At 31.5% G+C, this 26,357-nt stretch overlaps 1 protein-coding gene and 1 pseudogene across 1 annotated transcript; both read right to left on the bottom strand.

Moving 5' to 3' along the window:
- Positions 1 to 1,351: 1,351 nt before the first annotated feature.
- On the bottom strand, positions 1,352 to 13,720 carry LOC130814206 (ABC transporter G family member 34-like). Its single transcript, XM_057680280.1, has 19 exons — positions 13,432 to 13,720; positions 12,626 to 12,746; positions 11,476 to 11,564; positions 10,440 to 10,524; positions 9,966 to 10,256; positions 9,768 to 9,858; positions 8,749 to 9,649; positions 8,335 to 8,495; positions 8,146 to 8,249; positions 7,848 to 8,013; positions 7,330 to 7,547; positions 6,803 to 7,135; positions 6,433 to 6,723; positions 4,972 to 5,055; positions 4,759 to 4,892; positions 4,321 to 4,548; positions 3,584 to 3,755; positions 2,901 to 3,155; positions 1,352 to 2,096 (listed from the first exon to the last, which is right to left on the bottom strand). Exons 1-19 carry the CDS (start codon positions 13,644 to 13,646, stop codon positions 1,827 to 1,829), a joined length of 4,209 nt encoding a protein of 1,402 aa, XP_057536263.1. The 5' UTR covers positions 13,647 to 13,720; the 3' UTR covers positions 1,352 to 1,826.
- Positions 13,721 to 16,570: 2,850 nt separating this feature from the next.
- LOC130814207 (ABC transporter G family member 39-like) lies at positions 16,571 to 24,764 on the bottom strand (annotated as a pseudogene).
- Positions 24,765 to 26,357: the final 1,593 nt, after the last annotated feature.

Raw genomic sequence — 26,357 nt, forward strand, 5'->3', positions numbered from 1 at the left:
TGATCTATTACTTAATTTCTTTTAATCTTAATACCTTTTAACTTTCTTTTAATTTCATCCACACAGTTTACTTTCTCTTAATTTTAAATAAGAGTATCCGCCATTTTTAATCAAAAATACCATACTACTTTATCTCGCTCATTTTGCATCATTTCAAATAACAATATAACAACTTTGTCAAATAAATAATGCAAAATAAATCAAATAGTTATATAATTTTGGAAAAATTACTCATAATAATCTAACCTTTTTGTGAAGATTGAATTATTCTGATTAATTTTTTTAATAATTCTTTTGCTATTAATTCAATGGCAGGGATTGGTACTCTACTTGTAAAAGTCAGTTTAAACATTAAGTGTGGATGAATTAACATTAAATATACAATAAAGGATCTACTGGTATATAGCCAATAGATACACCGTGCAATGATGTTAAGATGTGCCTGCAACATTGCAATGCACGCAACTTGGCTAGCTGCTTTATTATAGTTGCTTTGCTGTCCAATACTTGCTATTTTTTGTTTTTGATGTAATTTAATATATATTTTAATATTAAATATTTTTATTTTCACAAAATGAAAAATTATAAATATTATATATTAAAAAGAAAAAATTTTCAAAAAGTATATAATAAATTTTGTCCAAAAAGTACCTAATAAAAAAAATTTTGCTAAAAAATACCTAACAAATTTTTTTTTCCAAAGAGTACCAAGTAACATTTTCCTTCAGTTGACCGTCAAATATAACGGTTGACTGGTTAAAATCGAAAATTTTTCTTCCTCATCTTCAATTTCTTTTCCAATTTAATTTCGATTTTGAGTTAAAAGTAAAGGAAGAAAGCATTGAGGAAATTGAATTGAAAAAGAAATTGAAGATGAGGACGAAAATTTTCGATTTTGACCGGTTAACCTTTATATTTAATTGTTAACTGAAGGAATACATCAATCGATACTCTTTGGAAAAGAAAAAATTTTATTAGGTATTTTTGACAAAACTTTTTTTATTAGGTACTTTTTGAAAAAAAATTTATGAGTTACTTTTTGATGAGTAAAATGACAAAATATATCAGTGTGAGATCTCGTTAGATTCGTCTTTATGGATACTTTTTCATTATATATTTTTTATAATATGATGCGTATTTAGAGATATTAAGGCTCAAAATTTACTTTGAAAAATGTGCAAAAAATAAACGAAAAGAATAAAAAAGAATGGAGGGAGTAGTAAAGTAACATCTAGTTTTGAATGTCTAATAACATGTTTTTACAATATTAATTATTTATAATATATAAATGTGTATAGTTTAATACTCCCTCCTATTCATCACAAATGTCCCATTTGCTTTACGTACTCTATTCAATGCACTTATTCAATCGTTAATACTTCAAATTGTGCATAATAAAAAATTATGAAAGTTGATATGAATATTGTTTGCATTGAGATGAATCAAACAAGATCTTACTTGACTATGTTTTAACTTATAGATTGACAATAAAATACAAATTAAGAGTAAGAGATGAATAACGTCCAAAAAGCAAATAGACAGTATAATAAACAAAAAAATATATAAATTAACCAATTATTGTATGCCATGTGTCATGCCATTAGTTTCCAAGCGTAACTTTGCAAATGTACCATTGCAGAGAGTAAATAGGTAATAGCAGAGATTTTCGCACTGAGCTAATTTGTAGGGCTAAAAATGTAGTAGAATGACTAGAGGAAAAAAAAAAAGAAAATTAGTGTGAAATTAAAAATGATTAAAAATCTATTTATCAATTTGTTTACATTATTATGAGAGTGAAAGGGAAAACTTTTATGATTTTATTTGGATCATCGTTTTTGAAAGTTGAGGAATTTGATAGCGTAGGCAAAAACGAAGAAGAAAAGAATCACCCATGCAAGATGGGCAATCACAACATAAGGTAAAAAATCATAGTCAAAACCTAAGAGTTGTTTTAAGAAGTTGTTTAATGGTACGCTACCAGCTTCAGGTACATCAATAACAGAAGTCTTGTCTCCAACTTGTGAAGTCACTAAACCATACATTGTCCATGCTACCGGGGATGCCCAATAGTACCATCTCCACCATATCGGAATTTGCTACATTTTATTATTTTATAAAGTCAAACAATATCTCAGTTAGTCTCATTAAAAAAAAATCATAAAAAATTATTATTAGTAATTTTTTTTAATAACTTTATTTATAATTGTTAGAGTATATAATATATTTTAGTCAATTAAGTCTTAATGTAGGCTTCTGATACCATGTCAAAAAACTAATTCAATCAAAAACTTAAGTCGATGATTGAAACCCTAAGATATATATCATAGCAATAATCATAAATTATCTAGGTAAAAAGCTTTTAACAAAAGTTATATATTTCAATTATGCAAGTGAGATTCAACCTTTGGCTATGAATTTCTAAGTTGAACAAATAAACTATAAAAAGCTTAAACAATACTACTCTCTCCTCTTTGAAGAGGAATGCGTTTATTATTTTTAAGAAAGTAGTAATAAATAAAGAGAAAGAATGAATTGTGTGGATGAAATTAAAAGAGAGTTAAAATATACGAATGAGATTAAAAAAAAAGTGATAGGCAAATTAAGTGGGACGGATCAAAATGAAACTTCTTTTGTTTCTTTTAGTGATAGAGTAATAAATATCATGAGTCTTCAACTATTATTAAGCTTAAGCTTCAGGTTGAGTTGGTTTCTAAACATGTTGGTATCAAATCCTAAAAATTAATTTAACTAAAAAGTTAGAATGATGGTTGAAACTCTAAAATATACTAATATATTCTATAATTTTGTTATTATCGCTTGAAATATTTAAATTTTAGAGTAAAACTTTTAAATAAGATTCATCTCTGTTCCATATCGATTTACAAGTGAAAGTGACATACCGGTTTAGGAAGAAGGAAACCAGCAAAGAGATTCCACAAGGTAACAAAAAATGTCATCAAGATGGCGGAGATTTCAGGACGTGGTGTCAATGAAACAAGCATCATTCCATATACAGTGTAATACGCAAAGCACATGAATATGAAGTAGTAGAAATAGAAGAACTTTCCAACAGTCCACTCGAATCCGATCATAGAATACAGCAGAAGAGCGTAACCCATATTTATACTTGCAATGTATATTATCTCTATTGCTAGCTGTAGCGGCAAATCCAGGGAAAAAGTCGGTAAAAACACATCTTACTAGTAAATATACAAAAAATCCAACACAAAAAATATGAAATATACTTGGTCCGTTCTTACATTTGGCTTTTTACATTATTTAATGTATTATTTTGATTATTTATATATTAAACTATACACATCTAACAATTATAATAACTTAATATTATGAAAGTATGCGATTAGACAATTCAAACAAGATCCTACTTGCCTATATTTTTTCTAACACATCAGCCACAATATATAAAATAAGCTTGATCGACAAATAGTGTCAAAAATCATCGTGTAGCTTGTATTTCAGAACGAAGGAAGTATATGTATAAAATTATATTAAAAGATATTAAAATATTAAAAATATAAAAAAAATATGAAATATTAAAATATTAAAATCCAACACATTTTACCTGTGCTAATGCAAAAGGTAGAGCAGAATACATCCCTGCAGCTCTTTCACGGTAAAATACAGTTCTTTCACTTGCAACAACTACTTGGACGTTTAATGCGTTACTTCCTCCAAGAAAAAGTATTGCAGAAAATAATATTCCTAATAAGTTCATCAAGTCTTGTTGTTTGTCTCTGTTAAAAACCATATATGAAGTTAACAACATAATTATTATATATTCATCCATGAAAAATAATACTTCTATGAGAAAATACATAAATATTGTCAATAAAAAACTTTATATATTAAATCTCGTTAATGTTACTAAAAAGTGGTATTAAGAGTGAACCATATTTTTTGTAGTGTAAATACTTATAGAATAAAATATTTTGAAATTCTAATTATCTAATTAAGCTTTCAATTTGAACATATGACCTAATTAAGTAATTATTATATGTTGACTTATAATACTACGTCAAACAATTATCTAAGTCAAAATTAAAGTTGATGAATAAACCTAGTTGTAATATATATATAGATGCTATTTAGACATCATGAACAATAATGTAAACATTATTAATTAATAATTACATTATGTAAATCTTTTAGAAATTGTTCTAATGTTATGAAAATATAAGATTACACAGTTCAAACAACTATTTTTTGCTTACAATTAGCTGCAACATTTAAAATAAGCTTAAATGATAAGTATTACTAATATGGTAAGTTGTATTTATAATTAAGTGAAAGTATACTTACAGTTTAGTTCCTTTGTTCCAAAACATGAGACCAAGCAAAACACCCATGAGGGTGGTCATGAAGAATCTGACAGCATTATATGATGAATTTTGCCAATACGATCTATATTGTTTCCAAAAACACGCTCTAAATTGAGTTATAAATGGCTGGGAATATTTTGTTGGGAAATGTAGATCCTCTGAATTATGTGATGGAGTACTCAGCTCTTTTATCATTTCTTGGTTCCTCCTTAAATAAAAACACCCATCACAAAATGATTTTATCTGTCTGTCATACTTAAATTGGATAAGAAATTAACTATTATTAATAAATTTTTAAAAGTTTGGAAAATCATAAATTAGGCTAGCTTGTAATTGAGTGTTTTCTTCTTATTTATAGAGATTCTCTAGCAACTATGTAATAAATAAAAATTAATTATTATAATTATTTAGAACATACCGGTAAAGCTGGGAATTGGCATAAAGTAGTGCAAAATCTACTCCCAAATGAGACTCAACTTGAAGAGTAGTAATATCAAGCATCCATGTAGCAGGATTATAACCCTCTTTTATCTTTGGAATTCCTGGGATTGCCTGCAACGCATCATAGATTCATTGGACAATCAAATCACTTAGATTAATTGGATTAATTGCATATAAGCAAAATACTTACTTCAAAGTATTCAATTAGCTTTAGGGAATTGTCCCCAAGGGGCCCAGCATATACAATTTGACCCCCTCTTTTCATTAGTAGGAGCTGCAATGCACAAAGTAGGAAAATTGACACTTGCACTAATAGTTAGAGATTTGACGTCATTAAAATATTATTTTAAAAATAATTATAACTTGGAAAATAGTAGTTTAAATAACGTTTAGTTGTACAAAAAATTGTGTGAATGTATACATAATGTTACAACTTTTAGCATTCTAAAGTTAAGTAACATTGGATAATTAAATAGTTAAGTTGTAAAAAATAACAACTAATTACAGAACTAACAACTATTCTCACACAATTTTATGCTAAAGAGTTATAAATATAATTTGTATTTTGATTAGAAATATAATTTTTTTAATAACAAATTAGATAGTTTGTTTTTTAAATAAAACATGATCGAAAAACAAAAATTATTCATCACGATATTCGGAAAAAAGAATGAAAATCATAAAAGTATAACCCTAATTCACCACTTCTAAGTCGTCCTATCTCTAAGCAAGAAACATCGTCAAGATTTTGTTGTATTCGTAATTTATTCCCGCTCGCTGCCTCGCTGGTCTAAAAAGCAGCTAAATTGTCTAGCGCCAAATAGAGGTAACAAGTCTTTTTTAATAGTATAAATTTTTTGTAACGTTGCTAGAAGTTATAATGTTGCGTTGATTGAAATTAAATTCGTGTGACTCCAAAATTTTCAATATTTTACGATTTGATTGATTTATGGAGTTGATTTTTGTTGATATTGAACTCTGTTATTCGGTATTTTTAGAGTTAGTAAACTAGTTATGCACACATATTTGATGTTGTTTAATGCATAAATATGAAGGAACATTTTTTTTTTGTTTGCAATTGTTTCTTTATTCAATTGGAAATTGGTTAAATGTGTTTCATTGTTTAGGTTAGGGTTTGAATTTTTCTTTTTTTTTTTTTTGTTTATTTCTGTTTGTTTTGTACTTAATATGGTTTTGATTTAGTGAATCATTTAGGGCCTAGGGATCGTAAATTGAGGAAAAATGAGAGAATCGTTTAAGATGGTCGTGGTGTGTGTAAATACGGGGTACTAGGGAATCATTGAGGAAGATAAAAAATTTAAAACTCGTAGAACTTAAAAATGAGGATGTTGAAGATCAGAGATGAACAAGAGTGCGGTGAAAGAGATTTAAAATATTTAAACTTAGAGGTTGAAATGATAAAAAAATTAAAATGAATGTTGAAGAAGAATCCATATTGTAGACAATCATCGGAAATAATCAGCCTTAATTTTTGGTGTTAAGGCTTTAATGTTTTTGTTGATCGTTTGTATTTAGACTACAAATATACAAAAAATTAATTTTGTTTGATTTTAAAAACAATAATCACAAATTGAACTTTCACCTCTGCCTTGCTATCTGCTAAAACAAATACAGTAGTTGAGACATATACCTCATCAAAAGATTCAAAGATATCAATACTTGGCTGATGGATTGTGCAAAGAACAGTTCTTCCTGTATTAACTGTGTTTCTTACTGTACGCATAACAATGGCAGCAGCTCTAGCATCAAGCCCTGAGGTTGGTTCATCCATGAATATAATTGATGGGTTTGCAACCAACTCTACTGCTATTGTTAATCTCTTTCTTTGCTCCGTTGAAAGCCCATTCATTCCTGGTAATCCAACCAGTGCATCCTTAATTGGCTCAAGCTCTATCAATCCCATGACTTCTTCAATGAACATCTTTGCAACAACAAACAAAACTCACTTAGAGATGTCAAACAAAATTTATGTTTCATGAATAATTATGATGGGAATAAACCTTTTGAGTCTTTGGGTCGATCTGAGAAGATAAACGAAGCCAAGCTGAGTATAGAAGGGATTCATAAACAGTAACATGTGGGGAATGGATGTCAATCTGTTCACAATAACCACTGATTCTTGCAAATGTTTCTTGTTTTTTCGGATAACCAGAAACAGTGATTTCACCTTGTATATATCCACTGGTTTTTCTTCCAGCCAAAACATCCATCAAAGTGGTTTTTCCAGCACCGGTTACGCCTACAAGTGCTGTTAGTACCCCTGGCTTAAAAGCTCCACTTACATCTCGTAGCAATTGTAAGCGATCTTCTTCATATCCTAGACTTTTCATTTCCTGATGTTAAAGCAAATTGAAGCAGTTTTAGGAGTCAAGGAAATTAGGCCTGTACCTGCCTAGGCTATAATCTGGGTTACCTGATTAAAAATCTTATACTACAGTTATTCTTAGACCGCAAGACTAAGCCATTAGTAGGGAATACTAGGAATGGAGGTCAAATTGAAAATTTTTGTCAAGGAAAAGAGACTTACAGATGGTGTATCTACATAGTAATTGATATGGTTGAAAGCTAAGGAAAGAGGTTGAAAGGGCAAAACCATTCCTCTATTAAGTGTGCCCTTAGATGAATAATTTTTCATTGAAGGGCCTAATTCATCCTCCTCATTAATGTCATTAAGTTCCTCCCCAGAAGATATCTTTTTGTCCTTCTCAGTCTCGTCTTGTACAGCTCCTTTTGAATCCTTCAGAGCTGAAAATCGAATTAAAGATTAAAGCTAATATCAGCTATTCGTACTTTGGTTACGGATTATAATAGACTAAGTCAAATAGCTCACTATCATGTGCACTTGTTATTTATGTGAAGTTGCACATGACGTTTGCTATCAAGGGTCAATCGGAAACAACCTCTTTGTTAGTCTCTTTGTTAACAACGGTAAGATTGTGTTAGTGAGAGCCACTTAACGGCATTAGGGTAATGAATGAAATGTGAACTTTAATGTCATCTTGAAGATGTTGGAAAGTAAAAATTAATGTAACTAAGATGGCATACGATTTAAATATGTCAATGCCAAGATGTATAAGAGGTTGAAGAGAAGAGAAAACCCAATGAGAGCTCCAATGCTTATCCAAAACCAATACTGGTGCTTAAAGAAACCTCTTGATGCAAGAATAACTCTACCAATAGTTGGTTCTTTTATCCTACGATCTGGATTTGGCTGTATTTATCAAGATTAAGGAATAATTAATAATACAAACACGGAGTAATATAATTGATTATGTAGTATCAAGTATGCAATTAGAGAGAACAATCTAAATAACACAAGGAATTAAGGAGAAAGAATGCTTACAGTAGTCCATCTTTTATCAAGAAATTCATTGATTACCAAAGCATGTTGTCCATACATCATAGGAGAAAGGTAGTACGCCCATATCATCCACGGACCAACATCAGCTGTATAGAGATCCATGAGAGTTGTGTGATAACACTCAGTCACTATGGCATAGAGATGATGAAATGTGATCTAGAAGTATAATACCTTTTGCTATGATAAAACCACCTAGTACAAAAACAACTACCATTATAAGCATATTCATAGCATTAGCAATGACAATTGTTCTCCCTAAAGCACCAACAAGCCGAAAGAATGATAACGCCATTTGATGTATACAGAAGTAAGCTAGCCACTGGCTGAAAAACCTGAAAAATTTTAAAATCGAATGACCAATATATTAACAATAATTATATAAAAACAAATTAAAATTCTACAATATTGTTTCTTGTATGAAGATTCATATCATATTTCATTTATTCGACTCTAACCATTAAACGTTACCTAACTTTGTAATATTTAATTAGTCCTTATATCATATATTATAAAATTATACAAGAGGCGAGGTTAAAAATATAATGGACGACCACGTCCACGTGTTTGTTCTAAAAAATGTCTTACCTACTAGCAGCTGGAGCAAACCCAATAGTGTAATAAGTAAGAACAGTCCACAATGCAGATTCTATAAATGATATAGGAATTCGAAGCACCCAAACTGGTAAGCCATAAGCCCAAGCAGGGTAAAACAAGAAATCCCTCTGTTTATAGAATATTGGAAGTCCCATAACAGTTAAAGTAGTTTCTGCCATTCCATTAAAAACAAAATTTGTTAGACCAAAAAATATAGCACCCAAGTATTTTTCACCATCTGCAACTGTCTTATGGTGCATTGTTGTTCTAAAATATGCTGTCATTGTGGCAACTGACATAACTGTAATCTGCACACTCTTAAAAATGTACAGAAACCCATTTCGTCTCATTAACAACCATTCCCTTGAAAAACAAGCTCTAAGTAGCTCCATTTTCGACAAACCATACTTTTGTTTCACCAAGGCACTAGGATGAGTATTCGATTTGTCGTAAGGTAAACTTAGATCTGATACGAGCATTGATCCAATTTGAAACGACCAGAAATTTTCGACAAATTCAGGAACAGAAACGTATCTGTAAGGTTGGGTTTTAGACCAGTATTGTTGCTGGTCGTTTTTTGAGGTTACTTCTTGGAGAAAATCTGCTACTGCTTTTCTTTCGGGACATTTGAATCCAACATATTCGAAGAAGTTAAGGACATTGTGGCGTGGACCTTGGTACACAATTTGGCCTTCGGATAGGAGAATGATGTTGTCGAAGAGTTCATATGTCTCTGGGGTTGGTTGTAAGAGAGAAATAAATGTTGTTGTCATCTCCATGACACGAGTCATTTCACTTAGATACTTGCATACTTGAAATGCTGTTGTGCTATCTAATCCTGTTGATATTTCATCCATTAATAGAACTTTGGAAGGTCCAACCAACATTTCCCCTGTAGTTTCGCCATTTGTAATATGTTACTATAATATATCCATAATTTCTATGAAGAGACGTGATAGGTATATAATATATTTTAAAGCGCCCGTTTATATAAAAGGATTATATTTTACCAATAGTTAGACGCTTCTTTTCACCACCAGAGATACCCCTTCGCATATCATCACCCACTATGGTATCAGCACACATTTCCAAGCTAAGTATCTGTCAAACGACTTGTTTTAGTGATAGAGTATATAACATATTCTGAAGTTAGAATACCAAAATCGATGATTATAACCCCATTTAGCTTGATTAAGATAATCACAAACCTTAAGCACATAATCAGTGTTAAGACTTGATTCTTGGCCTTGAATTGCCGTGGCCTTCATGAATGCATCAATCTCTGGATCTGGTTTAATTCCTGCTTCTTTTTCTTTTTTCAATACTTGATTCAGCAAAACTCTCCTATTTCCAACACCTAAACATCTCCCTGAAAAATCTACTGTCTCCCTTACAGTTATTTCACCAAGATGTATGTCATTTTGCCTAATAAATGCGCAAGTTCTCCTGGGAACAAATTCTTTTAGTTCATGGCCGCAATATGTTATCTTCCCAGATACCTGTTAGTCTTTTTTGTTATGTGTCGAACGAAGTGAAACAAACCCGAGATATACATACTATATAGACTGTCGTTTCAATCTGTTTGTCACACTTTGACCAAAAAATCTGAGCTTCTCAACAATTTTGATCAAAGTGGAACCAACAAACTAAAATGACGGGACTACAATAAGCTTATGCAATACCTCTAGATCAGGATCGAGTTTCCCTGCAAGCGCTAGTAACAATGTCGTTTTCCCTGAACTTGGTGGTCCGAGGAGTAATGTCATCCTTATATCGTTCAACACATAGAATCACCAGAACATTGCAATTATCAGTTTCATGATTATAATACTCAGCAAAATCTAAACTCAAATCTACTTTAAGTTATAGTCATTGTTCGAGTTATTTAATTTAAAACCCAATTAACATCTAACACCGAAAAATAGTCTAAGATACCTATTATTGGTTCTGGAGTAATATTTTAGCGATAATTTAGTCCAAATATTACTTATTAATTAAATTGTTAGTGAACTTATAATTTATTGAAAATAGCTAGTGGCGGTAGTGCAATTATTAGTATAAATTATAGAATAATTTAATTTTTTAATGCTTTTTTCATAATAATCTTAACTTTTAATTTAACATGAAGAATTTTAACTATATGGGATGGTTGTTAAGAATGTAATAAGGTAACCATTAATCTACAAAATAAGTTATTTTGCATAAAAAAATAAAAAAATAAAATCCAAATTAATTTATAAAAAAGTAAAAATTAAATAATTAAAAAAAGCTAATTAAGTTTATTTTTAATTTTTTACTTTTAATTTCCAAAACTTTTGGATTTTTTTATTTTTCATTATTTTGCAATCAATCTGCAAAAATTGATTACCATTTAAACAATAATGTTTTTGGGTAAATGACTCTAAAATTTAATAAAGGTTTAATTATTTTGAGTAATTTTTCCCAAATAATAATAATATAGGAGTAATTAGAATAAAATCAAAACCAAACTTTTTATTAAAATAATATAAAATTTAAAAATGACAAACTCTAAAAACTATTATTCTTTTTTATGTTTAAAAATAATTCCCTACCGATAAGAATGGAAGGTGAAAAGAAAAATCTTTAATTATTAGTCAATTAAAATATTAATGTTATGTAATTTTTTTTGAAATGATGTTCTGTAATTAATTGAAAGTATTTTAGTGTATATTTCAAATAAAAATAGAAGAGTAATACTTGGAGGGTTTAATAATGCCGCTAACATTATTAAGTATGTGGAGGGTCCTTTTCTTCGATGGAGCCAGCCGTACAATCCCCAAAATTGCCTGTTATCGTCAATTGCACATTAATTAATATATGTCAATTGCCAATACATTTCATTTATTTTGACAACTCAAATTAATTAAATATATCAGTTCTTTCGAGATCCAATAAGTCATTCATATGATCTTGTGTGTAACAAGATTCTATGCTCATTTGGGTATAGAAAACAAATTCATAATTGATCAAGTAAATCATAATTAAAAAAATTAAGTAAAGTCGTAAAAACATATATTTTATGAAAAATTGAAAAAATATGTAAATGATATAAAAATATAAATTAAATGTGTAGATGAAAATTTAAAAAGAGTGAGCCATAACTAAAAATAAAAATATAAGTCTGGGGTGTTTGGCAAACAGCTGATAGATGGTAACTGATAATTAATTAAAGTAGCTAAAAATAAAAATTTGAACCCGCTGCAATGAACAACTTGTTCAAAAATAGCTTATTCATAAAAATAAGCTGTTTCAACCAGCTAATTTACTAAATATTAGCATTAACTGATTTAACTATTTAATCCACTACTTGTATCAAAACAAGTTAAACTTGTCGAATAAGCTGTTTTGCAAAACACCCAAGGAAAAAAATAAGGCTTAAATTTTGAGCTAGAGAATAATTGAACTAATAATTATTATATAATCTTCTTCTCCACTTGTGTATGATTGTTGTACAAACTAACTTCATTCTTTGATTATTGTACGTGGTTTTGTGTGCCTCTATACAATTCAGTAATATAATTTCATATAATTTCTAATTAGTGATATCGTATCAAATTTTATTAATTATTAATTATTTAATTAAATATGGCATCGCTGACTATGCTACCATTGAATATTGTTAATAAAGGGTTCACCAAACTCAAGCATAACCCAAACTATGTTGATCATGGACATTAATAGTCAAGAAGCTAATTCAATAAGAAACTTATATTGATATTTGAGATTCTATGATATGTATATTCAATCACATATCCTCATATGAGACCTCTTTTTAAAATTGGCTCTGATACCATATCAATCAAGCGATCAATCAGGGGCAAGGAAATACAAGAGTAAAATAGTATACCTCTAAAAAGTTTAGGGTTGTATTAAGCAGGTTGGGTAGAGCTCTGCTTCCAACATGCACATCACCTTTCACCGATAGATGTTCAAATCTCACTTCAATTGCTGGTACTTCAACTCCTGCCCTACACCAAACATTTTTTTATTCTAAATATCTTATAGTGCTTGATTATAAATAAATTATAAAAAGTTGATATTAATAATATTTACATTGAGACAAATTAATTAAGATTTCATTTCACAATGTTTTAACTTATAAATTAAGTATAGAATACAAAGTAAAAGTGATAAATGAAATAATAATGTCAAAAAATAAATAAAACATTTGATCCAATGAAAAAGAGTAGTGGTTTGCAACTTTTATACGTATTACAAATGTATCAAATAGATTCAAAAGAAGACAAAAAAAAAAAAAAAAAAAAAAAAAAAAAAAAAAGAGTAATTAAATACTTAATGGCTTGAACCAAATATACAATGCAAGTAGGAAATGGGTTAATATGTATGTATATTATGGATCACATAATATTTAAATTTAATACTCCTACATAATCCCTTGATTATAATTCCAACACCTACTTATATGATCAAACAGTGTTTAAAATCACCTCTGAACATAGGAAATTAAATCTCTAACTTAAAATTATTTTGAAAGGTAAATTCCTCATCTAGTAAGTAGTAAGTAGTATTTTATATGTTTCGTTAAATGAACAACATTATTTGGTGTGTATGTTTAGTATACAACTGCACTATTAAATACACATACACGCACATATATACATACAAAATAAGAGAAAGATCATGCTAACTTACATATCGAAACGCTGTCGAATTCGTCTAAGGAAGTTCTCGTGATCATCCCTAGCAAGTAAATTATCAATCAACATCTTTCTTTCTTGTCCTCCCATCTTTTGAAAATCAATTTCCATATTTCCATTTAATTTGAGCTTCCTATCTTCATCTTCCTTCTTCATTTTCCATCTTGTAGGAGAGTCTAAGCTATCACATTCATTCATCTTTGTTTCCATTATTGAAGAATGAAGAACAAGCCCTAAGTTCAACTGCTAGATCACATCATGTTACGTAGCAATATATATTTTTTATTGCACAAATATAATATTTATTTATTTTATTATTTATTTATTTATTATCATATAAATTATTTAAAAAGATACACCCTATATAGTAAATTTGTTTGGTCAAATGAGTGGTAGTTAGGCGTACAGTAGGGAGTCTTTTACTTATTATGCATTTATATAACTTGATCTTCAATAAAGAAACTTTAGTTTTTCTTAAATACTCAATTTTAAGAAACTCTTCACATTAATAATCCAATTTTAATAATTTCACCTATTACATGTGTACATAGAAATACACAAATTCTTATGAGAGACGTCCCTTTAATAGAACATCTTTAATTGGACGGACCCATTATATATATTTTAATATATTGTAAGTAGGCATTAAGAATGATGTAAGCAGACATTTAAGATATAGAAAGTAAGCATTAAGGATACGGTAAGTAAGCATTAAGAATACGACAAGTAGGCATTAATCTTTAATGGGTTGGACTTGAAATACATCTTTCTAAGAGACGGTCTCTCAAGAGATTAGCTGAAAAATACACCGTACCTATATAAAAATTGGTGTTTAAATGGTTGGGATTTGGGAAGCTTTGTTTGAAAAAGGATGAAAATCAAATGCACAGAGTTGGATTACTTCAGATCAATTTAAACGTGAATTTATTTTTAACAAATTGAAAATAAGGATTATTAATGACCAATTTTCGATAAAATAATATTCCCGTCTATCCTTATTAAAGGTCTCATTTGAGATTGTACGTTAGTCATTATACACTGATATAATTTTTAATATCTCTTATTATAAAGAATTAAAAATTATAAAAAATTGATATTAATAAAATTTATTATATTTTAAATTATACATTAATTAAAAATAATATACAAACTAAAAAAGTGATGAATAGTATATAAAATTTAAAACGAAACATTTAGTAAGGATAGGAAAGTAGGATTACTAACGTGAAATTATGAAATGGATTGGTAAAGCATTAATTGAACGAATTTTCGGGAGAAGAAAGGAAAAAGGAAATCATTTGCATTCAAAAGTCAATGATATATGGTAAATGAATGGCATAATATTATTTTAATATTTAATATTTATTAATATTTAATTTAGTGAGGAATGATGTAGCAGAATAAATGAAGTAGATCTTACTAGTATAATTGCGTGTATATAATAAATAAATATAAATATATATTATTGATATTTAGAAAATGGTTAAAGATACGTGCACATACGTAGAAGAAAAGAAATTGCTAGCTAATTGCCCAAGCTCCAACCCAAAAGCTAAGGGGTCCAATAAATTGCTTAAAGGAGTAAAAGTGGGCTTGTTTAAGTATAATTTTTAGTTCAAAATAAAACTATGAAAATAAAAATGTAACGTAATTAATCTTTTCATAGAATGTATAATATAAAATCATTTCTATATGGAATAATATATATTCCTATAATTCTTAATAAAATATTTAAGAATATAGGTTTTTATATTTTTTGCATGATTTTAAATTAGTTTCATTCAATGTCATCAATACGAGAAAATTAAAACTATACTTTTTATCCTGTAAATCTTTTCTTTATGGTTTAATTTGTCGAATTTTGCTCGTCTTTGATATTGTGCGAGATTCAATAAAATTCGAATAATAAATAAAGACAACTCTCCCAATTTACATATAGAAAATCTAAATAACAAAACCTATTACAAGGATATTACTATATGCTAAATCATTTTTATGATAATTTTAAAATAAAATATTTATTTAATCATGCAAACTTTCTAATTAAAAATTTGTGTGTAGCATTTAAACAAATACCAACTGAGGACTAATTTATGTTAATGTAATTGTTTATATAGCTCATCAATCGTGCACCATAATTTGATTAAATTTAATTTTATATATTATGATCAATTATAATTATTATAATTGATTCATCGAAATAGATATTCTTGAATTCATTAGTAATTAATAGTATGGGACATTACCGATAGTCTCGTGTAGCTATTTCGTCCACATCCCTACGTTTCATCAATATATATAACATTCAATTTCATTATAATTAAATATATTTTCCTTCAATCAATAGAATCATGTAGTTTTTTGATACAGTTCGATCTTGCAGTTTACTACTTCCTCCGTTTCAATATAGTCGCAACGTTGAAAATACAAACACTATTTATTTTTCTCTCTTAATTTGTAATTAATTTGTAATCTATAAGTAATCTTATTTGATTTGTCTCGATAAAAAAATTATTAACATCAAATTTTTATAATTTTTATTATGCATAATTATAAATATTAAGAATTGAATTAGTGTATTGAACCTCCGATAAAGCAATTTATATGGAAGGGATGAAGTATCTGACAGAAGTATGGGATTATAAAATATTGCATGTCGCATGAATAAATTCAAACATTGACATACATTTTTTTATTGTCCACAGAATTGACCTAACTAGTATTCTTATACACTACACAATTCATTATTAACAAGATATTTAATACGCCCTCCGTTCTTTTTTGATCTTCCACATTACTATAATGAGTAGTTTTAAAAATTCTTTCAGTTTAGAATACTTTCTATTTTTAGAAAGTTTTTATCCCATTTTTACCTCTTAAAACCCCCCCTTTTCTTTTAATATACCCTTTTTCTTTTATTTATAATTATTTTCTCTCTCATACTTTCAATACAATCTCATACTTCCAATACAATCATTACTTCACACTACTATTTAATTAAACTAATACCCACTACAACCTAAAGATTTTATCTTTCTTAATATGTGTGAAAAACCCAAAGTGAAAGATTAAAAAAAATTTAGTAAATTCAGTTATACAAACTAAGAAATGTAACAAATTCATTAAAATAAAAGGTGCACACAATTACCTTAATAATACCAATAAGTAAAAGAATCATACTCTAAAATATGCACATAAACATACTTCTTCCAATTAATTTGTACAGGATTGGAACATGCACAACCTATTGATAACCAAAAAAAATGCTTCAAAACTTAGAACCTCATTTGAAGTGTATATATGATTATAGTATCACACAATTTACTTCCTATACACTTTAATTTGTACCTTACAACACCCTTGTGGATGAAAAAGAGCATAAAAAAGCCTATGATTTCTATCTCTTCTGGAAGTTAAGGGACTTAATGCCAAAGGCAAAGATGACAAAAAAGAGCAGGATCCAACCAAGATGTCCAACCACAATAACAGGCAGAAAGTCATAGTCATAACCCAAGTATTCTTTCAGGTAATCCTTCACAGACTGACTGCTTGAACCAGGTATTTCTAGAAGGGAACTCTTATCGCCTACTTGCGAAGTCACGAGGCCGTACAATGTCCAAGACACTGGAGAAGCCCAAAAATACCATCTCCACCATATCGGTAATTGCTGCAATCGACAAAAAAATGGTTCAAATGTTGGTACATCAATGACATAATATTCTCTACGTCCCAAATTAATTTCGATGTTTTTTACCATGTAACAATGAGTACAAAAATTTTAAAAAAAAATATTTTAGTCGGGCATCATTATGAGCATCAAAAGGTTATACCGGTCGAGGAATCATAAAGCCAGCGAATAGATTCCACAGACTAAGGAAGAAAGCCATGAAAATGCCTGCAACTTGATGGCCTGGTGTAAGAGAGATGAGCATCATTCCATACATAACGAAGTATACGAAGCATGTTGTTATGAAGTAGCAGAAATATAGAAATTTTCCGATCTTCCACTCAAATCCAATCATGGAATAGAGGATTAGAGCGTAGAGCAATGTTTGAATCACGGTATAGATTGTTTCTATTGCCACCTGTAGAGTATTGGATATATGTCATAAGTTTAAACTCTACAAGGATAAGTGAATGAACATATTAAAAAGCTAATAGAATTTTCCAGTTCGTTACCTGAGCCAATGCATAAGGAAATGCTGAGTACATTCCTGCTGCTTTTTCGCGGTAGAATACAGTTCTCTCGATGGCAACAACAGCTTGAACAGCTGAAGCATTAGTGGCTCCAAGGAAAAGGACAGCAGAATACATAGCTCCTAAGAAGTTCATAAGGTCTTGTACTTTCGATCTGTTGGCAAAATGATGAGAAAGATGGTTACGAGTTTATTGTTAACGTCGTCTAAAGTAATGCAATCAAACTTACACTTTACGCCCCTTGTCCCAGAATATAACACCAAAGATAATGCCAACGGCTATGGTCAAAAAGAATCGGACAACATTATATTGAGGATTCCGCCAATAAGACCAATACTGCTTCCAGAAACAAGCCTTAAATTGAACAAGGAATGACTGGGAGTATTCAGTTGGAAAGTGGAGATCACTAGAACCTGGTGCTGGAGTACTGAGCTCTTTGATGAGATCTTGATTCCTCCTAGTGTGCCATAAAAATATAAATAAATTTCAATGAAATTATTACGAAATGACTTTGGATGAAGAATCTAGATTGTGAATAAGGTTGTACATACAGGTAAAGAGAGGAATTAGCATAATATTCTGCAAAATCCATATTCAGTTGAGACTCAGCTTGAGGACTAGAAATTTCTAGCATCTATGTAGCAGGATTATTACCATCCTTGATCCTTGGGACTCTAGGAATAGCCTGCAAAGCTTCAATTCATTACCAAATAGGACTCCACTCCATGTTAAATGGAAATAAAATAACAAGGAAAGCCTGTGTTCTGTAATCTCACAATGCTAAATACATTAGTAGGGATGATTAAACTTCATAAAACGCCTGGAAGTTCACCAATACAATTACCATCTTCGGAAGGTATGTCTCAAAACTACAAAGGGAACCTACATGGTGCATGTTTTTCCATCCTTCTCTCTTTTTGATTATGGGTCGTGGTAGAAACTCTCACCCTTTCCAAAATCATGTACCCATGCCATTCATAGATTGAAGATTTTTGCTTTTCAATGTGATAATAAACACAAAAGTCATACATAAGCTGTAGGATGAAGTACTAAAAGTGGTAATAATTTAATCCGAGAGCCCATACAATCAAATGCCAATACAAGGTCCAGTTAACACGCTGTTTAATAATCATTTATTGAATTATTATTTCCCATAGCTATTTCTTTATCGTTCTCTAGCATAAATTTATGTTTCTACCTTTTGTTTCTGTGAGTGGCAGAAGGTCTTTTACTACATGCAGCGAGTTTTAGTTTTTTATTATGTGCCAAAAATATAGATTATAGACAATTAAGTCATGAGAAGTTACTTACTTCAAAGTATTCAATCAGTTCTTGGGAATGGCGGCCAAGGGGGCCTGCATAAATAACTTGACCTCCTCTCTTCATTAGCATGAGCTGAGATAAATATCACAGCATTATTCAGATGGAGAGAATAGAAGATATAGAAAGAGTTAAATGAGCGATAAAAAGGGTATTATATCTTTTTGCTGTACCTCATCAAAAGCCTCAAAGATATCTATGCTTGGCTGGTGAATGGTGCAGACGACTGTTCTACCAGTGTCTACCGTATTTCTCACAGTGCGCATGACTATGGCAGCCGCTCTCGCATCAAGCCCTGATGTTGGCTCATCCATAAAGATAATGGAAGGATTAGAAACTAATTCTACAGCAATCGTCAATCTCTTCCTTTGTTCTGTTGAAAGACCATTAATGTCAGGAAGGCCGACCAAAGCATCTCTTAATGGGTTAAGCTCAATCAACTCCATTACTTCTTCAACAAACATCTACCAGGCAATTGAATAAAATGAGTCACTGGAAATTTTAACAATTAGTGTTGTGATTTAATAGGAGCATAACAGACCTTTCGTGTGTTTGTGTCCACATCAGAAGATAGACGAAGCCAGGCAGAATACATGAGGGACTCATAGACAGTTACATGTGGTGAGTGAATGTCGGTTTGTTCACAGTAACCACTAATCCGAGCAAAGGTTGATTGGTTCTTTGGGTAGCCAGATATGCTTATGCTGCCTTCAATATAGCCACCGGTCTTTCTTCCTGCCAGAACATCCATTAGTGTGGTCTTACCAGCACCACTCACACCCACTAGTGCTGTCAATATCCCAGGCCTGCATGCTCCACTGACATCTCGTAGTAGTTGAAGGCAATCTTCTTCATAACCTCGGATTTTCATTTCCTGGTGAAGAAAAGCCCAACTCATCATACAACGCTCACATTGAAACAATTTTTACTGTGTCATCTACTTTCATTGAGAATATACAAGTTGTTTTAGAAGGCAGAAACTTACAGCAGGCATATCCACATAGTAACTAACATGGTTGAATGCAAGTGAAAGGGGTTGGAATGGCAAAACCATTCCCTTCCCAGGAGCATTGACATCCATATGGGTATTCCCTGAATGTAGATTTAAGGATGTCTCTAAATTGTTAAGTCTCTCCACGGATGTCTTCCTTTTCTTTTCATCCTCATTCTCATCCTCATCGTTTAGTACTACAGTTCTTGAATCACTAAAAGCTGTATTGATGACACAAATCAATTAAAAAGAAGATAAAGTGTTGTTAGTTTCCATCTAAAAACTCTGCCACCAAAAGAACTCAGTGGATGCCTTACGATTTAAGAATGTCAAGGACAGGATATACAATAGGTTGAAGATGAGAGTGAACCCCATAAGAGCTCCAATACAGATCCAAAACCAAGACTGTTCCTTAAAGAAGCCTCTTGAAGCAAGGATGACTTTTCCAATGGTAGGTTCAGGAATTCTGGGGTCTGTATTAGGCTGCATTAGTACATAACATCATAAACAATTAAAATAAGAAACAAATAAGAAACAAAAAAAAAATTAAAACGTGCATTTGTAGTAAAGGAAGGATGAAATGAGAAGCAAAACAGTAAGTAAAATTACAGTGCTCCACCGTTCGTCAAGAAACTCATTGATGACTAAAGCATTTTGTCCATACATCATAGGTGAAAGGTAGTACCCCCATATCATCCATGGACCAATATCATCTAAACAAAATCACACAACAAGCAATTAGAAAATGTGTTAGCACAAATTGATGCAAAATGTTGATATCATATATCATGGTAGTTGGTAGATATCAAAATGCATAATAGAGGAAAAAATGCAAACCTTTTGCAATGATAAAACCACCGAGGATAAATACTATTAGCAATGCAAAAATACCAACATTGTTAGCAACCACAAGGGTCCTTCCAGCAGCTCCAAGGAACCAAAATAGGGACAAAGACATCTGATGTATAGAGAAGTACGCTAACAACTGACAGAAAAACCTAATTGAATGAAATAAATTAATCAACAAAGAGATAAGAAAAGATGAAATATTAAAAACAAATTGATCACATTTTCAGTAACATCAGTGTGTCTGCTTTCAAGATGCTTATCAAAACAGGTAAAACATCTAATGCCAGACTCACCTACTAGCAGATGGAGCAAATCCAACAGTGTAGTATGTTAGAATGGTCCAAATTGCGGACTCCATGAACGATAGTGGAATTCTTAAAACCCAAACTGGTAGTGCATAAGCCCATGCAGGGTAGAACAGAAAGTCCCTCTGTTTGTAGAAAATTGGGAGGCGAAGAACAGTCATGGCGAGCTCAGCAAAACCATTGAACATAACATTTATGATACTAAAAAATAAGGCCCCCAAGTATTTTCCACCATCAGTGACCGTTTTATGATGCATTGTCGTTCTAAAGAATACAGTCATTGTGAGTAATGACATAATTGTTATCTGTGTTGTCTTGAAGATGTAAAGAAAAGAATTCCGCTTCATTAGTAACCATTCCCTCCAAAAGCACGCCTTAAAAAGTTCCCAGTTGGAAATTCCGAACTTTTCTTTCACCAAAGCAGCAGGGTGAGCTTTTGATTCATCAAAAGGAATAGCAAGATCTGATGCTAGCTTTTGCCCAGTCCGGAAAGATTGGAATCCCCTGGAAAATTCAGAAACCGATATATAGCTATAAGGCTGATCATTCCAAGACCAATACTGTTCTTGATCTTTCTTAGAAGTAACTTCTTGGAGAAAATCCGCTATTCCTTTCCTTTTTGGGCATTTAAAGCCCATGTATTCAAAAAATTCAGCAACCTCCTCTCGTGGACCTTGATAAACAATTTTTCCTTCAGAAAGAAGGATAATATCGTCAAAGAGTTCATATGTCTCAGGAGCTGGCTGTAAGAGCGAAACAACCATTGTCACATCCATTACATGAACCATTTGCCTCATATACTTGCATATTTGGAAGGTAGTTGAACTATCCAACCCTATTGAAATTTCATCCATCAGCAGAACTGTTGCTGGACCAACCAACATTTCACCTGCATTGCAGTCAAATGAACTACATAGCACTAGAATAAACATATAGAAAAATTATTAAAAGGTACTTCGAAAAATATATATCTAGCAACATCAAAACCAAGGGAAATACCAGTAGTTACACGCTTCTTTTGGCCACCAGAGATACCTCTTGCAAATTCATTTCCCACAATAATATCAGCACATATATCCAATCCAAGTATCTACCAAAAGTTAATAATATTAGTTCTTCCTTTCTCAGCTACTTAGCAGTAAAATATCAACCACTTTGATTGATGACAGACCTTGAGAACATAGTCTGTGACCAGACTAGCTTCTTGCCCTGGCATTGCTATGGCTTTCATGAAAGCATCAATCTCAGGGTCTGGCTTAATTCCTGCTTGCTTCTCTCTTCTAGAGAGCTCTGCCAACAACTCATACCGAGTTCCAACTCCTAAACATCGTCCTGAAAAATTTAATGTCTCTCTTACAGTCATTTCCCCATTATGAAGATCATTTTGACTAATATACGCACAGGTCCGCTGTGGAACAAATTCTGTCAACTCATGTCCACAGTATGTTATCTTCCCAGCTACCTGTTTAAAACCCACAAAAAGACAACAAAATCAAATTATTGCACTGTACATTAAGCTTGCTCTTCAGCTCAAAATTCAATCTCTCTTGATAAAAGATGATTAGCATTCTCCAAAAGCAAAAGGAAACATATGATACAACAAACAAAAAACACCCAATGAAGGCCCTGGTCCCCAGGAAGTAAGCCTTGGCATTGTGATATGTATTATGCATAAGCCAAAGCCTACATATCCGTCTGATATGCAATTATTTTTCCGCCAAAATTATTAAAACAAACAAAGTTACGTGGTTATGGTACTTGTGTTGGAATCAGCCAATCAGGTATGTGTGTAAATGTCTTGGTCAATTATTTTGTGAAAAGTTATCGTAAATACGTCCAAGAATAAAAATTTAGACTCGTAATTACGTGGAATAGTCAAGGATCCAAATTGGCTACATAAGACGAAATTGTAAGTTCAAATAACATAAAATAACACTAAACATTCAAACATCCAACTTTCTTTGTTGCAAACATGCTACAAGTGATGAAACTAATTGGCTAAAGTGCTAACCGATAAAACAATAAACTAGTAAGCTGGTGAAGTTCCTCGCCCATTTGTTAATCCAAACTTCTAACAAAAAAGAAGTTTTTGACTTATACTTCTGTAAAAAAAGGTTACCTTCAAGTCTTTATCCAACTTTCCAGCAAGTGCCTGTAAAAATGTTGTTTTTCCTGCACCTGGAGGCCCTAGAAGTAATGTCATCCTGACAATCAACATACAATTGAATTGAGTAGTGAAGGACAATTTTTCAACAACAATATATAAAACATCCATGGAAAGAGAACATAAATTTCTTATTTATATTTCGTTTCCATTTTTGACCTCTAATATGCCATGCAATGTCTTGCACTACAACAACACAACAGGGATGAGGATATGATCATGTAATGCATACATTGTAAATTATTCGAAGAAGTTCTAGCTCCAAGCACCATTTATGCAGAGCGGTGCTTGGACAAGCAAGGGCAAGTCACAGGACTAGCGTATGATGGTGAGGCAAGTAGTGTCTTTCTAAGTGCTCGTGCTCGAACGAGCATGAGGTTGGCTCAAGCAAGTATGTAGCAAGCAACTAGGCAGATGCTGGTTAGAAGTGGTTTCTGGAACAAGCAAAAAAGATGTTGGGTGTGACTCAATTATCAGGAATGTTGGCTTGAATGCATTGTACCAGCATTGGTAAACCTTAGTTGATGTATGCAGTATTTAGAGGTATATAGGAGCAGTGGCGGACGCATAAAGGGACCTAGGCTCAGACCCCACCATATGAAAAGAGCTTCTGGATCATGGTGTTGCAGCTGCTCGGACAAGCATGCCACCTTTGCTTGGGCAAGCATGTGTTTGCTTGGACGCTGTCTGCTTGCTCTGGCAAGCGCCTGCCTTGGCAAGCTACTAGATCGATTCACATTCAGTTATAGGCTAGCATTTAGCCCTTGCTCGTCCGAGTACTTATACCCTGTGTTACTTCGCAAAATTCTTATATGAGACGTAATATCTTTGTTGGGTTGGTTTGGTTCATGTATATTTAGTCTATTAAAGTAATAAGAGAAAATGAACTAGTTTATTGAGACAGACTCGTACAAGACAAGCTGTATTCCACTTTGCTTGATTTAATTCTCAAAACTTAAGATTCGGAGAGCATTCTATATGAGGATTAAGAACCATTCAAAAAAAGGGTTTGAATGTGATTAAAAACAGGAAATTATTAAGGTTTTGTGGGTGAAATGCACAATTCTTAACGTATCATGATTCATAAATACAATCGAAGTTTCCTTGTTTAAGTGAGTTTTATAATCCTCTCAAATTAACGTGATTTTCTTTTGCTTCTCTTCTCTATTCTTCGATTTCATAAGTTTATCGTGTTCGCTAACTTCTCCATTCTTTATGCTTTGAAGGTTTATAACCTAAACCCTAAACAATTAGCCACAATCAAAGAATGATTGAAAACAAATGTAGAAAAACAAAAGATGGTAAGAAAGAGTACCTGGATGGTTTGACAATGCCGCTGACATCTTGGAGTATCTTGAGGGTCCTCTTCTTTGATGGGGCTAATCCCACCATTCCTACTATCGCCTGCCATTATCAGACCAATACTGAGAACTTTGGTTGTGAGGAAGGTAAAACAAATTGACACTTAAATAGAACCTCCAGGCTCCAATTTCAGATTACTACTCGGTTCTATATTGTAATTACGGGCATTTCTGGTCCCATTTAATTTGCAAAATATATTGAAGTTTTAATTGGTCTATTAGGTGGGGTAACAAATGAATGGATAAGATTAAACGAAACAATAAATGTGTGTAAGAGATTAAAAGAAAGACGTAGAAATCATTACAAAAAGAGAAAATGGTGTAATATAAAAATCTAAAAGGAACATGTAAATTAGGTACAAATTAAAAGAAACATGGAAAATAGTTTTAAATGGTGTTAAAACATGGGGGTGAGACTAAAAGATTGGGGCTAGGGATGGTCATGAGTTCAGGACCCTGTTGGACCCGCTTCGGATCCGCCTTTTTTTAAGGGTCTGGATCTAAATTTTTGAGACCCATCGGATCCGGATCGAATCTGGATCCAAAAAATATTTGACGGGTCCGAGCGGTGAAGACCCGGACCCAGACCCAGACCCAGACCCTAAACTTTTAAATTTTATATTATGAATTTATGATTTTTAAATTCTAATATTAATTTTTTTATTATTAATAAATAATAATATAATGTCTTGGGCCCTTGATCAGTTGATTACTTGATTCACTTGATTGCTTTCTCAAGTTCTCATTCTCATTCTCATTCACCTGATTCACTATATTTCTCATTTAGTCTTTTATATTTGAGTTTTAATCATGTATTTAGACAAGTATTTTTACGTTTTAGTAATTATTTTGTATTTGAATTTTATGGACTCGAACAAGTGTTTGTAATATGATAATAAGTTGCTTACAAAAATACAAAAAGACTCGCAAAAGGTATAATTTTGACAAATTAAAGAGGCTTTGTGTAAGATCCATTAAGGACCCATTAAGGACCCTAGACCTGTCAGATCCGTAGGGTCTGGGTCTGGGTCTGAAAATTTTGGACCCTAGGGGTCTGGATCCATAAAAAATAAAAGGGTCCGGGTCCGGGTTTGGCCAGACGCGCTCCAGACCCGCTCTATGACCATCCCTAATTGGAGCAAGTCCAATTATAAAATAAGAAAATCGAGCAAAATAAATGGAACAACCTAAAATGAAAAATTTGATATACTTTTATCATTTTTAGCAAACTCATTTCAAGTTAAAGCTAGACTACAAATTTAAATGAAATTTTTTAACTAAATATATAGTTTTCTTAGTAATTATTGTACATTTATTTGATGGAGTCTGGAGAGGGTGCAATTTTTAATCAAAGGTTAAGAATAAGATAAAATAAATATACCTCCAAAGAGTTCAATGTAGAATTAAGCAAAGTTGGCAAAGCTCTACTTCCCACACGCACATTCCCTTCCACGGCCAGATGCTCGTATCTTACTTCAATCTTTGGTATGTCAATCCCCACTCTAAATTAATCACCCACATTATTAATTCATTGATTAATCAAATCCTAATTCACAAATGTCGTTATATTTTGTTCAACAAATGACTGTTAGTTGGAGTTGTTAGTTGAAATTATTAATTGGTTTGACTTGTTAATAAATTAGTTATTAAGCTAGCTGCTTAAGCCAAATGCTATGGAGATATTTAATAAAAATTATTTGTTAGCTGTAAGTTATTTATTAAAAAAAAGTATAC

This window comes from Amaranthus tricolor, chromosome 5 (genome assembly GCF_026212465.1).
Source record: "Amaranthus tricolor cultivar Red isolate AtriRed21 chromosome 5, ASM2621246v1, whole genome shotgun sequence".
In the NCBI taxonomy this organism is placed as follows: Eukaryota; Viridiplantae; Streptophyta; class Magnoliopsida; order Caryophyllales; family Amaranthaceae; genus Amaranthus; species Amaranthus tricolor.

Coding starts and splice junctions, on each gene's coding strand:
- LOC130814206 (XM_057680280.1), bottom strand. CDS start 13,646: ATGGAAACAAAGATGAATGAATGTGATAGCTTAGACTCTCCTACAAGA. Junction 7,136..7,329: donor ACTATGTAGATACACCATCT/GTAAGTCTCTTT, acceptor CTTTAACATCAG/GAAATGAAAAGTCTAGGATA. Junction 5,056..6,432: donor TCTTTGAATCTTTTGATGAG/GTATATGTCTCA, acceptor TGTGCATTGCAG/CTCCTACTAATGAAAAGAGG.